At 35.8% G+C, this 14,859-nt stretch overlaps 1 protein-coding gene across 5 annotated transcripts in view; it reads left to right on the plus strand.

Moving 5' to 3' along the window:
- Window positions 1-14,859, plus strand: part of RECQSIM (RECQ helicase SIM) — a 380,547-nt gene that overhangs the window by 127,818 nt on the left and 237,870 nt on the right. For all 5 annotated transcript variants that reach the window (XM_089801696.1, XM_089801697.1, XM_089801698.1 and 2 more), the window contains 2 exons: window positions 2,015-2,071; window positions 2,319-2,399. In XM_089801696.1, the coding sequence (XP_089657822.1) occupies window positions 2,015-2,071; window positions 2,319-2,399 (138 nt within the window). The remainder of the gene's footprint in view (window positions 1-2,014; window positions 2,072-2,318; window positions 2,400-14,859) is intronic.

Here is a 14,859-nt window from a genome sequence, read left to right on the forward strand (position 1 = left end):
TTAGCCCATTACCGTGTCACTTGAGGGTCTTCTGAGGCATAGGCTTGGTTAATGGACGTTCCTGTCTTCTACAGAATTAAGTATGTTGTAGTTTGGTCTTCGTTTGGCTCAGACTGGACTTTGTTTGGGCCCAATTTCATATATTTACTATATACATTAAGTCCGAGGTTGACATAAATGGGCCCTTTCAAATTGTAGTAAGGCAGTGGCATCCCTGGTTCAGATGGCTTGTCAAAATAATGAGTATCTAATGAGATATTAATATTTTAATGGGCTTCAATGATGTTAAACTATTTAAGTTATGAAGTTATAAATTGACTTTATAATAAAGTGGGTGTCATATTGAGGGTAATGAACAATTAATACTCATTGATTAAAAGTGTGCTTATTAATGATGTATCATGAAGTCAACTCGTTATTATAAAAGCAAATATCAAATTCATTAAAGAGCCTTGCTAATGAAGATTCATGGGAAAATATAATGAAAGAACCTTGGAGAGAAATCAAAATCCATTCTATTGTGCATTTGATTTTGGTGAATTGTGTTGTTGTTTGAGAGCCAAGGGGTTTTCAGATTTCAAGGGCCTGAAGAATTGAGAATTCTTTCAGATTTTCACGCACTTTGAATTGGTGAAACTATCCAGTGAATTATGTCAGAGCTTTGGCTTCATTCAGAGGCCAGGATTGATTTCATCAAGTGCAAAAATTGTTGGTTAGCAGTCCAATTATTCTCATAACTGTATGCAAAGGTCGGAGGGTATTGTAAATTGCAGACTACAGCCATTACAATTATTTTGTTGTTCTACCCTTTGGAGAATTTTTGATTATTATACTTTTAAATGCTTGTAATGTGCAAGCCTTCACATGCTTTCACTTGTGGATGTGTATGTTTTCTGAAATCTTGTACGCTACTTGCATGCACAGTACTAAAAATGCTCCAATTGTACTTTTACATACTTTACGTGCAAGCCTATTTATTGAGAGCTGTTTGACTGGTCATCTTTTATAGATGTATTGTAGCATATACTCTTGAAGCGCTGTTTGATGGTGTTGTACTTGTTGGTACACATTTCTTTTGTGTGTTTTTCCATTTCAATTACTATTTAATTCTTGCACTTGTTGAGAGTGCGTTGATAGGGATTGCAATTCTACATTTTTTTTCATAATTTCTTCCATAAGGGTGCTTTCTAATATCTTGCTCCCCACTGTGCTTTCTGCCATCTCCTTAAATTGCTTTTCATTCTAGCATATCATATTACCATTTCATCCTCCTGCCCTCCTACATTGTTCTGTTATGCAATATTTATGCCATGGGTTTGTGGTGATGATAAAAAGAGTGGTATCACAAGAACAAATCAGAAATCACACAAAATGGCTGGCAGATGTCAGAACAAGGTTCATACTATAGAGTTAGATAGCCTGTCTCAGGGAAAATAATTGTTTTTTGTTGCTTGACAGTCAGGTTGCAAGGTTTAATTGAGGTACAGTTTTGAGCAAATATAGAATTGAGCTTCTTTTCTTCCTTGGAACCTGCCATGTTCAAATAGAAATGCAAGTTGTGTTTGGAATGCAATTGAATGATTTCTGGTAAGAAAATCATTGATAGAGTATTATAGTATCGCGGGTTTCATGTTCTGGATGTATAGTGAGGAATCCACATTGTTAACAGCAATGAAATAGAATCTTGCCAAACTGTAATGATGAACCGCATCATTTGTAGCAAAAATCTATTAGAAGATGCCATGGTTTCAACATATCTTCTAATAAGAATAACAGATGAAAATGTCTTGTATATATTTACCATTGCGAAGTTGTATGCAACCTGAACATGACCAACCTTAGTGTTTTTATAATTTTATTGTTATTTTCATTTTACATTTTGAGATCTTTCCAAAACTTAGGCTATTTGTGCTTGTTGAGTTTTTCTTATGCCATATGCTAATTTTTTCTGATAAAACGGAAATTGAATACCTAATGATGCCTTAATGTATGTTTAATATCCATTTTTTTCCAGTTGCCAAAGAAGCATCTGAGTGAGGTGCATCATCTGTTTCACAATGACTCATTACAGGTAATTACTTTTCATGGTGATACTATTCATCTCTCCTTATATATTTTAAACATTTTTGTAATTTTTGTGATATTATTAATTTTAAAAAATTCATGTTTAAAATTTAGTGTGATTTTAATGAACTTCTGATATCCCATTGACATTCTACATCTTAATCTGATTGAGGATTAAAAACAATAATACAATTGCATTAATACAAGGTGATAGACAAGAAGCTTAGTGTTTGTTCTTTATTGCAAGATCTTAGGTGGTTGTCGCAACAATTGCTTTTGGCATGGGAATTGACAAGTCAAATGTTCGCCGAGTTATCCATTATGGTTGGCCACAGGTCAGTGTTTCCAAACGACATCCCAAAGATTCTTTCCCCCAACACTTACACATTTTCACCTTTCATCATTCTAATATTCATGTATCCTTATTTTATATATAGATCCAACCCATTCCTATGCTGAAATAAAACATCTTTATAAGAAATCTCTTTTTAGAAGGTAAATTTGTAGGAGCTGCTAGTTTGATATTTTCTAATTTCAAATAGAACAATTGCTACTTACTATTAAATCATGCTTGTGGGTTAGTGCAAAATTTTTTGACCTCAGCGCAAAGTGTTTCAATGACCTATGTAGTGGTTAATGCCTTTATCAATTGAAAGTAGCTGATTATATAGCCAGATGTTTTCCCTTAAAAGTGATTGATATAAGTTGCGACTGTTTAATTCCATGAATCATGTAGCTTGTGTGAGGTTTGATGTCCTGCATTTTGTCACCACAAAATGTAGCTAGCAATACGAAACTTATTCAACTTAGTTTCACATTTCTTTGGGTTTAATTTATTATTTAATTGGTTAGTATTGATCAATCAATTCGACCCCAATTGATATAATGAATCCTTTTATGGAAGGCTTTTGTCAAGTCTTTTTAGTTTTTCTGCTTGTTGAGCCTATGCTTGATTTTTGAAGTCTTCAACGTCCCTTTTCTCTTTTTGAGTGTGTTTGTTCGCTTTTGGTCTTTTGGTTTTGCTCAAGTTATTGCTTTTGGTTTTCCCTTTGATTCGATCCATCTTAGGGTTTAATCGGAGTTGGCAATCAAAAAATATGATCATTTTAGTGCCCAAAAAGTGAAACTTTTAGGTGCAACTGCACGAATTAAAAATATCGTGTTATATTTTTAAGTTGACATTCACTTTTTGAAAAATATAACATAAACTCATTTTATGTTATATTTTTTAAGTTACTTTATCATTTCATTTTATCACTTAAAGTAATTATAGTGCACTTTATGTTATATTTTTAAGTTGAGTTGTTTTATTTTTCACTTAAGTCACTATATTAACTATATCATTTAATTAAATTTTTTAGTTTTGAATCAAAACATCTTAATAAATATTACTTTTAAGATGATATTTGCACATACTATATTAACTATATAGTGTAAATATTATTTATAACCCATTTGAGTAATATTTCTTCAAAAATTAAATTGACATGTGCTTAATTCATCACTTAAGTTGTGCATAACATGTCTACAAGCATATTTTCATCAAAACATGCACTTGCACCCAAAAGGTGTGATTTTGAATGAAAATGCCATTTGAAAACACAAAAAACATGTCATTACATGTGTTTTAAAATATGCGGTGACCCCCAAAAGGTGAGATATGCAGATTTTATGTGTTTTCAAAACATCCATTGACTTCCAAAAGGTGCGATTTTGCACTAAAGGTCATTTTTGAGGAAAATTTAAACCATGCATATGCACTCAAAAGGTGTGATTTTGCTTGTGGCTTCCATTGCATACATGTAATTGCACCCAAAAGGTGTGATTTTTCTTATAGACTCTTTTCCATGTGTTTTTTAAAACATGTAGTTGCACCAAAAAGGTTTGTTTTTATAGGGAGTCATTTTTGATAATTTTAAAACATGTAATGGTATCCAAAAGGTGCGATTTGTTCCCAAGAGCATGTATTTGTCTTCCAGAAACCCGAAATTGAAGATTTGAGGGCAAAAAACTTGATGTTTTCTTCCTCCAAGAACATGTTTTTCATAAAAAATGCTTAGATCTGCCCATAGAATGGCTTGAAATCCATCACAAGAGGTGCATTTCTGAGTTTTAATGCATATACATGCATAATGGGGTCATGATTTTTCATATCCAAAACAAAAATGACGCAATTTTTTAAATTTTTGAGCCACGTTTTTGTGAAAAAAGCCCAGATTCGGGGCACTTTTGATCACTTTTTGGCTCAAATAAAAGTCGTTTTGAGGTTTCAATCCATATATATGCTATTGAAGAACATGTTTTTGCCTTTAGAGAACTAAAACACTTCATCTCATGCCCTTTATGAATCACGTTTTTGCTAAAAACGCCCAGAAAATTGGGTTTTTCATTCACTTTTTTGCATTTCATAGCCACATGTTTGCATTTGGGTTCATGTATATGCAATTGGGCAAGACATTTTTGCATTCCTAAGTCAAAAATGATCAATTTAAATGCATTTTTGGGCCACGTTTTTGCAAAAACGACCCAGATTTTTGCATGAAAAAACCATGTTTTTGTTAAAAACACTCAAAAAATGGCATTTCCAACCCATACATTTGAATCAATGGGGGTTGCTTTTGAGTTTTAATGCATGCTATTACCTTTGGAGACCATGTTTTTGGCTTCCTTATGTCGAATTCGACCCTTCATTGCTCTTTAATATTTGTTCTATGCAAGTATGGAAGAAGTCAAATTATTATTTGAGAATTCGGATTTGGAGGGGAATTGGTCTTCAAAGTTTATGATTCTTGCTATTTTGACTCATCAACCTCCAAGTAAGTGGACATTTTCAAACTTTCTCATCAATTCATTCTTATATTGCTATTTCCATGTATATTTTAGCTTAAAGTTGCACACTTGTCCATGTATATGCAATGAAAAGTGCATTTTGTCTTTGAATATGATGAAAATTCTCATTTTCATACTTTTCGTTTTCTTTCCAAATTCCAAATTTGAATTTGCATTTTGAAGAAACTTGCATCTTGGCATGCTTGAGTCTAAGACCAAAAGTACGTGTTTCTTTTGTGCTTGTTTTCATTGTTTGCTTGATTGCTTTTTTATTTTTTTTTCTTTTGGAAGAAGTTGTAAGTTCTTTCCCAAGAACTTGAGCACGTTTCACTTCACTCCACCTTCCACCTCTTCGTGCAAGTGCATCATTTCATTCCATAGTCGTGGTTACATGCCAAGGCACATTTCATCCATTACTTTCATATGCAATTACACTTCAAGAGCAATTACATGTAATTCCACTTTCCATGTCAAGACACACTGCATCTTATTATCCACATGCGATTACATGTAATCTCACCCTCCATCCACATTTACATGTAATCTCATTCTCCATCCGCATATAAATGTAATTCCAACCTTCATATGCATTTACATATAAACCTATTTACCAAACCCGCTTACATGTAATCTCATCCTTTGAACCTAATTACATGTTTGTATCAAGTCATGATTACAAGTAAATCACTTTACATGCGATTGCATCTTGAGAACCCAACTTTGGTAAAGGTCACTCTTTTAAACACCAAAGTTGCCATTTGCACACATCCATATGCATCCCAACTTGCATTCTTGGTCATACCCACAAAAGCCCATCATTGTCTACATGCAGTCCATCTTTCCAAGTCCGACTTTGGCCCTTTCCATCCAAATACATATACTTTTTGGTTCATTTTCAACCATCATATGTATTCCATAAGTGTCTAATCCATACTTTGAATACACTCCCCTCATGGATTTGTCATTGTAACTCAAATTCCAAAGTTCTCAAGGATTCAATCTTATTGGAAGATGTTATCATCTTCATGTTGCGGCACACTCTTCAAGATATGTCAAAACTTCTTCAAAAAAATAGAGAAATCCTGTTAAAAAGACATGCTTTGATTCTCAAAAAGCAATAATTCATTTGATCTTCATTTTCCCAATGGTTGTTCGAGAACTTGAGTTTGTGTGGGAATGCGTCAAGCACTTCGTTTCAAAGAAAGAAGTTAAAGTTGCTGATGGAAAGTTATTCTAAGTTTACATCCGGACACCTTCAAGAAGCTTTTCGAAGTGTCAGAGCTTCTAGAATGTACCAATTTACAATGGAGAATTCACGACAAGAACGAGAAAAAGGTGATCACTTAAGTTTTCAAATGATAGCGGACAATTAATTTAAGAGAGTCAGAGGCTATCAAAGGACGTAACACCATGATTATCAAAGTGAATGTGTAATGGCCCTATTTTTGGCCAGTCTATGCAGTTGATGGAGTTAGCTCATTATAGCGACCCTCGACCCTCGTGAGCTGATAGGGTGTTTTGGGGGGGTAAGTCTATTATTGGCAGTTGCTATTTTTTGGTAGTGTAGTGGGTGGTTTGGTAGTTGGTCGTTGCCTGCAGTAAATCAGGTTAATAATTGCATGAGCTCTTATTTATTCAATAATTATTAAGTTGCATTATTATAATGATATTTATATTATTATAATAATGACATTAAATGATATTTCTAAAAAGTATGTTGGAAAGTTTTAAGTGTTGAGTTCTTTTGGGAAACTTCCACAATTTTTGAAGTGGAGTCGTTTAGGAAGCTTTGGCCAATGAAAGATTATAAATGAAAGCTCATTTCAATGGGAAAAACACTCTTGAATATATATTTTTTTTTGGTGCCTTTGTGGCTTTTTCCTGTTGAACTATGAGCGCTTGCTGAAGTATAAGGGTCTTTGAGTTTTTGATGTTTGAAGTCACTGCTGATGTATAGTGGTTTCATTGGTCAAATCTCCTATCTGTCATTATCTGTGTTTGGGAGATTGGCATTATAATTCTGGGATTCATCTCTGAGTATTGTGGCAAATTGTTGTTGCTGTATAGCAAGTTGCTTGGTCGCCTGCTGTAATTACTGTGGTTAAGGAGACAGTTGTTTGAAGGGAATTGGCTGAAAGAGAATCATGACACTTAGCAATTAAGGTGTGTCCGTTTGAGAATACTGTGGGCTATGTTTTGAGGCTTTGGATGTAACATGTAGCATTGGGTTTAGTTGGACACCAAATCACAATTGCAAATTGGACTGGGCATTGGCGACAGCTAGCAAGGTGTCACATATTCCATCTTGTGATCAACGTGTGCAATCTACGGTATTAGACTTTACTTTAGACGTCATTCTTTCTGCCCACTATTAACAGTTGGAGCTGAATATAGTGTCTTCAACATTGGACGTTGAGTCTAGGGGTTGCGTTGAAGCTAAGTAATAGCCATCGTTGTATGTAAGAGCTGCATCAACTATATACTGGACGTCTGGCAACACTTGCAGTTATGCTATCGGTTGGAAGAGGAACTTATATTTGTGATTGCCATTGGATAGTGTAGGGCCAACGTTGATAATAAGAAGGCAAATTCAGTGGGATGGCTTGCCAATTGTAATCTAGGTGCTAAATAATAATATGTAGACATGATTAATGTTTAAACAAATAAAGTGCAATGTGGTTACAGTCTGATTTCCTTATATTGGCATTTAAAATTTCTTGAAGTTGCTGAAGGTTAAAATCAATTAACATTCTTGAGTGGTTGTGCAACTTTTGATATGGTGACTAAGATTTATAACATTATCTATACAATGTTAATAGTTTTTCTGCCAACTCTTTGACAAAATGTCCAACTTCTGATTCGTTAAGGCAATTGATGTGTCAAGGTTTAATTGTTGAACTATAACTGGTTAGGGGTTTTTACAGTGGTATCAAAGCGGTTTCCTGCTAGCTTGCAAGAATTGGGTTCCAAATCAAATGATAGTGGTCAGTGCTTGGTTAGAATTGTTGTTAGCATTTGATCCAATTTTGTCTATTCAGTGTCATGGCTGATGATAAGAGGTTTGTGCTGGGTATGCACTACATCGGAAGAGAATGTACTTCACCTAGGGAAGGTGAACTTGAGCCACAGTTTGGTTCTGTTGGTAGTCTAGGTAGTTCAAGTGGGTTCAGAGTTAGAGATGTTGATGTTGACAGAGAGGCTATGCAAACATTTAGGAACCTGGCAGCCGGATAACAACAGATGATAGGTGTACTGTAGCAATTGTTTAATACTCTATAGCAGATAGTACTTCCTTGAGGACGGAGTAGGGAGAGAGCTCGAGATGTTTCTGTTGGTTCTCATAGATCTCGAGTCGAGGATAGAACCCGAGATGGTGTTAGGTACAGAGATGTAGATCGGTTTCGAGTTGAGGATCGTGGTGGATTAGTTGACAAAGCTGACATACATATTGGCACTCATGATAGTTTGTCGATGCTCGCGTTTCTGAGACCTGAGGTGGATGAGGTCAGTATTGAGTTTGAGGCCGCTCCATTTGCTGATGATGTGCTGGGACACTTTACGGAGTGGGATGCTTTACCAAAAGCTGTTAAAGATCATTTGAATTTTGATAGGTTCCTGACTCAAAAACGGGAGCATATCAAAGCGAGGTCAGCACTTGAGAAACAACTACCTCAACAAACTGAGTTACAACAAGTTACCAGTAAGATGACTTTGGAGCACTTTTATGGTACTGGGAGAGTTACAACTCGAGCTTGGATTCATAAGCTTGACACATATTTGGCTTTGGGTCCTATGTCGGAGGTGGACGCAATTAGATTTGGAGTGTTGCATTTGGATGGAGCTGCCCATGACTGGTGGTACCATGGGTTAGTTTCTTTGTGACATGATCAGATCACTTCCTATTAGGAGTTCGTGGATTGCTTGATCGAGAGATTTGATAGGAAGGATCTAGAGGTGTACTTTCGTTAGTTGGCTCAGTTGAAGCAGTCTGCTGGATTGGAGATATTTTGGAGCGCAGATGAGTGATGTTATTTATGGAGGGATTGACTGAGCCACTCCGTGGATGGGTGAAGTCACTGGACCTATCTTCTCTACAGGTAGCGATGCAGAAGGCACGAGATTTGGAGTCCTCTTCTCAAGGCAATGTTGCTTCGAAATATTCTACTTTTCTGGTCGATGATGAGCCCCAACTAGTTGTTGAGGATAAGAGTAAGTCAGTGGGGAGGTTTGATGATATTTTTAGAGAGGATTTGAGGAGGTGTCAACTTTGCTTTTGGTGCAAGGGACCTTTTTCTAAGGGTCATACTTGTGCATTGAGGCCGAAGGGAGCAGTGAATCATGGTATGTGGGTTTACACTGATGTGATTGAGGATGAGTCATCATAGCAGCATGGGGATGCCGATGGAAATGATCATACTGATGATTAAGTTTATACTGTGATGATATTTATAGTTTGGTATTCGATTCACATGATCAAGATTTGCACGGGGTACAGAGTTGGTTTGAGCCTAAATTGGATTGTCTGCAGGATGATTGGGTAGGCATAATGAAGGAGTGTGTGTTGGGATCTCCTATAATTTGTCAGTTAGTGATGTTCTAACTTTTACATTGTCAGCACAGATATTCGGTGCCATATTGCAGGTTATGTTATTGGTCCTAATTATGGCATTGGCATTCAGTTGGTTTAGTGAGGACGGGGACATCACTTGCTTCTTGTGGGATCCCGATGGAGGTTTTTGTTTCATGACGAATTGCTTGAGGACAAGCAATTTCGGGGAGGGAGGACTGTAATGTCCCTGTTTTTGGCCAGTCTGTGCAATTGATGGAGTTAGCTCATCATAGCGACCCTCGTGAGTTGACAGGGTGTTTAGTGGGTCTCAGTTGTGGACTTACTATTTTTAGTAAGTATATTATTGGTAGTTGCTATTTTTGGCAGTCTAGTGGGTGGTTTGGCAGTTGGTCGTCACTTGTAGTAAATCTGGTTAATAATTGCATGAGCTCTTATTTATTTGATAATTATTAAGGTGCATTATTATAATGATATTTATATTATTATAATAATGACATTAAGTGATATTTCTAAGAAGTATGTTGGAAAGTTTCAAGTATTGAGTTCTTTTGGGAAACTTCCACAATTTTTGAAGTTAATTTGTTTAGGAAACTTTGGCTAATGAAAGGTTATAAATGAAAACTCATTTCATTGGGAAAAGCACGCTTGAATATATATTTTCTTTTTGTGCCTTTGTGGCTTTTTCCTACTGAATTGTGAGCCCTTGCTGAAGTATAAGGTTATTTGAGTTTTTGATGTTTAAAGTCACTGCTGATAATAGTGGTTTCACTGGTCAAATCTCCTATCTGTCATTATCTGTGTTTGGGAGATTGGCATTATAATTTTGGGATTCGTCTTTGAGTATTGTGGCAAATTATTGCTGCTGTATAGCAATTCGCTGGGTTGCTTGCTGTAATTACTATGGTTAAGGAGACAATTGTTTGAAGGGAATTGGCTGAAAGAGAATCACAACACTTAGCAATTAAGGTGTGTCAGTTTGAGAATACTGCGGGCTACGTTTTGAGACTTTGGATGCAACGTGTGGCATTGGGTTTAGCTGGACACCGAATTACAATTGCAAATTGGACTAGGCATTGGCAGCGGCTAGCAAGGTGTCACATATTCCATCTTGTGATCAATGTGTGCAATCTACAGCCTTGGACTTCACTTCAGACGTCATCCTTTCTGCTTGTCGTTAAGAATTGGAGCTGAATTTAGTGTCTTCTGCATTGGACGTTGAGTCTAGCGGTTGCGTTAAAGTTGAGTAATAGCCATCACTATATATAAGAGTTGCATCAACTATATACTGGATGTCTGGCAGCACCTGCAGTTATGCTACAACATTCAACGGTTGGAAGAAGAACTGTTATTTGTGACTGCCATTGGTTAGTGAAGGGCCAACGTTGATAATAAGAAGGCAAATTCAGTGGAACGACTTTCCAATTGCAATCAAGTGCTAAGTAATAATATGTAAACATGATTAATGTTAAAACAAATAAAGTGCAATGTGGTTACAATCTGATTTCCTTATATTGACATTTTAAATTTCTTGAAGTTGCTAAATGTCAAAATCATCTAAAAGACCTGAATGGTTGTGCAACTTTTGATATGGTGACTAAGATTTATAACATTATCTATAGAATGTTAACAACTTGTCTCCCAATTGTTTGACCAAATGTCAAACTTCTGATTCATTAAGGCAATTGATGTGTCAAGCTTTAATTGTTGAACTATAACCAGTTAGGGGTTTTTATGGAATGCAGTGGCACAAAATATAGGAACTTCTGGTCCTGTGATCATTTGGGATAGCATCGCCAAGTACAAGGCCCTTTAGAACAATCCCTAGGATTGTTTCATTTCTCTTCTGTCTTTCTTCTTCTTCTTTCATGTTTGTAATTGAAAAGGATGTATTACATGAATATGTGTAATTACATGTAATACAATTTACATGTGCAATGACATGTACTCCAATAATTTCTCTTGTTAATTAGACTGGGTCGAAGTCGGTTGAGTTGCTCCCACTTTTTCTTCCTTTTTATCAACTTCTTTGCCTATAGCAAGGAGTACCCCCTTATTGTAAAAATCGTCTTTTGTTGTATACAAGAAAGCTCTGCAGAACTTGTGCAAGCATAACTTTGATTGTGTTGTACGAATTTGGGAGAAAATTGAATAAAAGAAGCAATTGGATTCGAAGCTTTGACTGAAAGAAATTATGATAGTGCAAATTAGAAGCTTTGTTTGTAATTTGTGCCTATTGTGTTTAATTCACGTTCTTCTGTCTTTCTTCTTCTTCTTTCATGTTTGTAATTGAAAAGGATGTATTACATGAATATGTGTAATTACATGTAATACAATTTACATGTGCAATGACATGTACTCCAATAATTTCTCTTGTTAATTAGACTGGGTCAAAGTCGGTTGAGTTGCTCCCACTTTTTCTTCCTTTTTATCAACTTCTTTGCCTATAGCAAGGAGTACCCCCTTATTGTAAAAATCGTCTTTTGTTGTATACAAGAAAGCTCTGCAGAACTTGTGCAAGCATAACTTTGATTGTGTTGTACGAATTTGGGAGAAAATTGAATAAAAGAAGCAATTGGATTCGAAGCTTTGACTGAAAGAAATTATGATAGTGCAAATTAGAAGCTTTGACTGTAATTTGTGCCTATTGTCTTTAATTCACGTTCTTATTGTGTGTTTAATAATAGAGCATAGTGAATTAAGAAGTAATCAGAGCCGAAGCTTTGACTGGGAGCAATTGTGGTGATACATATACTAGAAGCTTTGACTGTAGCTTGTATTACCATCTCAAATTCATGAAAAATATTTAGAATTCCCCTACTTCTAGAAGTCTTTGCGCCCCAATAGAGACTTGTCTTATAGAATATATTAAAACATGACTTAGAGCCAAATTAGTACGCTTTCAATCAGCCTTTGAGGTGGCGTTGGTTTATCGGTATCACCGTTTCCTGCTACTAGATAGAAGTGTAGTTAGAGATTTCATCTTGCCCATTGCTTTCCTGAAAGTTAAGAAGAAAGAATATCGGTAACACTCTTCACAAATCTCTCAACTTCTTGCTTACCTTGAGTTGATCCAAAGAACAGTGAGAAGTGGGAGTCTTCCCTTTAATGTAGTAGGGACTTTCTCTCACACATTGTAGCTGGGCTACCTATTCTGTGGTTGAATTTTACTCAAAATTGTCGGTTGCAAAATATCTACCCAACAAGGTCATAATATCGTAGCTCCACAATCTTTGAGTATTAACCTTTCCTCAAAGCCAGGGAGTTGTCTTTAAGAGTGATGTAAGAGCATCTTGAATCGCAAACAACTTTGTATCAATATGAAATATTTCAGGTTTTCTTTTCAATTTTAGTTTATTGTTGTGTTTAGGTTGGTTTTTAATAGTTACTTCAGGAGAAATCTATAATGTTCCCAATTTTAGGCAGTTGGCATGTAGTTAGTGAGGCCAGTCCATCATTGTGATCCTTGTGGTTTGGCTGGATGTTTAGAGGGTCCATGGTGATTGACTTACTTATTTTAGTAAGTCAGTAGTGACAGTTTCCATTTTTGGCAGACACCTAGTTGTATACTTAGTTGGCAATGATATTGGTACTTTTAGTGGCAAATATTGAGTTAAGTTATAATAAATTGATTTTGGGCACCTAGTGGGGGCATTAATCTTTAACTAACATGGAATATAATTCTAAGTCTTTAAAACAATACCTTCAAGTGAAAGGTGTGTTGAAGAAGCCTATTAAGTGAAAAGGGACTTCATGAAGATGTAATAACCCCTAGCAGATTAAAACATCAAATTGCTTCACAATGCAGTTGTCTGACATTTCTTCAAACACTTGACAAATAAACTCTGGCTCTTCTAGTTATGTTTATGAATGTGATAATGTTTCTTTGTTTTGTCCAACAAAGCATGAATTGTAAATGCTACCATGGAATTTATAAATGTAGAATATAACTCGCAGCAACTATGCAATATGTTTTGGCAAGAACCTACAACACAACGATAACCTGTGAGTCTCTCATGTGAGAGGTCTTGGGTTCGTTTCTACTTGAGCTTAACACATAAAAATAATTAATTACAAGAAATAACAATAACTAATCTAGTCAATGCACTTACAATGACCTTGTGTGTCTAGAAATGTTTGAATTTGGTCAATGCAGTTTAAAGTTCTTTGAACTTTTTATTCGTTGTCAAGATGTTTTTGATGTGCAAGGCTTCACTCTAGTCTCTTTTTTACTATCGTTTCTCTTTGCTTTCTTCTTGTTGTGTTTGTTTCATTTTTCTTGGACTCTGTTTGGTGGTCCTGCTGCCTTTCGGCCTCTGTTTGTATCTTCAGTCGCTTAGGCCCATTTGTGGTCTCTTGTTAGACATTAATAGTTTCTCTTTTCTTATTATTGGGTGGACATTTTGCAACTGACAGTTTTGGGTAAACATCAAGTCGCAAAATAGGATGACCAACCACAATGTGTGAGACATAGTCTCTCCTACCTTAAAGGGAAAACTCCTCCTTACCATTCCTTGGGTCAACTCAAGGTAAGCAAGAAGTCGAGAGATTTTATAAAATGGGTGTTACCAATATCCTTTCTTCTTATCTTTCAAGAAAGAATCCACTTACTCGTGGAGCGAGTAATGGGCAGGGTGAATCTCTAACTACACTTCTATCAAGAGTTGGAAACATTGATACCGATAAACCTTCACTAACTCAAAGGCTAGTTGAAAGTGTACTGGTTTGGCTTTAAGTCCGATCGTACTTCTATATGGAAAAACTTTACAATTAGGGCACAAAGACTCCTAAAAGTAAGAATAACTTAACTATTTTGCGAATTAAGGAAGAAGTATAAGCTACAGAAAAGCTTCTAGCTATATATTTCAACAACCGCTCCTAGTCAAAGTTTCGGCTCCAATTGCTTCTTAAATCACTATGCTCTTTTATTCAACACACAATAATAACATAAATCAAGACAATAGGCACAAATGACAGTCAAAGCCTCTAATTTGCTCCATCACAATTGCTTCTAATCAAAGCTTTGAATCCAATTGCTTCTTTTATTCACTTTTCTCCCAAATTCGTACTACACAATCAAAGTTATGCTTGCACAAATGTGGCAGAGCTTTCTTGCATACAACAAAAGATGATTTTTACAATGAGGGGGCACTCCTTTATATAGGCATGGGAGTCGAGAAAAAGGTGGAGGAAAAAGTGGGAGCAACTCAACCAACTTTGACCTAGTCTAACTAAAAGAGAAAATATAGGGTTACATGCAACTGCATGTGTAAGTAGTAGCATTACATCTTTACATACACATATAACTTGCATTACATATTTTACATACACATGTAACTCGCATTACATGTAATTACACATCCTCATGCAATGCATCCTCTCCAACTACAAACATGAAA

Source organism: Cupressus sempervirens, chromosome 9 (genome assembly GCF_028749045.1).
Source record: "Cupressus sempervirens isolate cs-2001-9-10 chromosome 9, ASM2874904v1, whole genome shotgun sequence".
Taxonomy (NCBI): domain Eukaryota; kingdom Viridiplantae; phylum Streptophyta; class Pinopsida; order Cupressales; family Cupressaceae; genus Cupressus; species Cupressus sempervirens.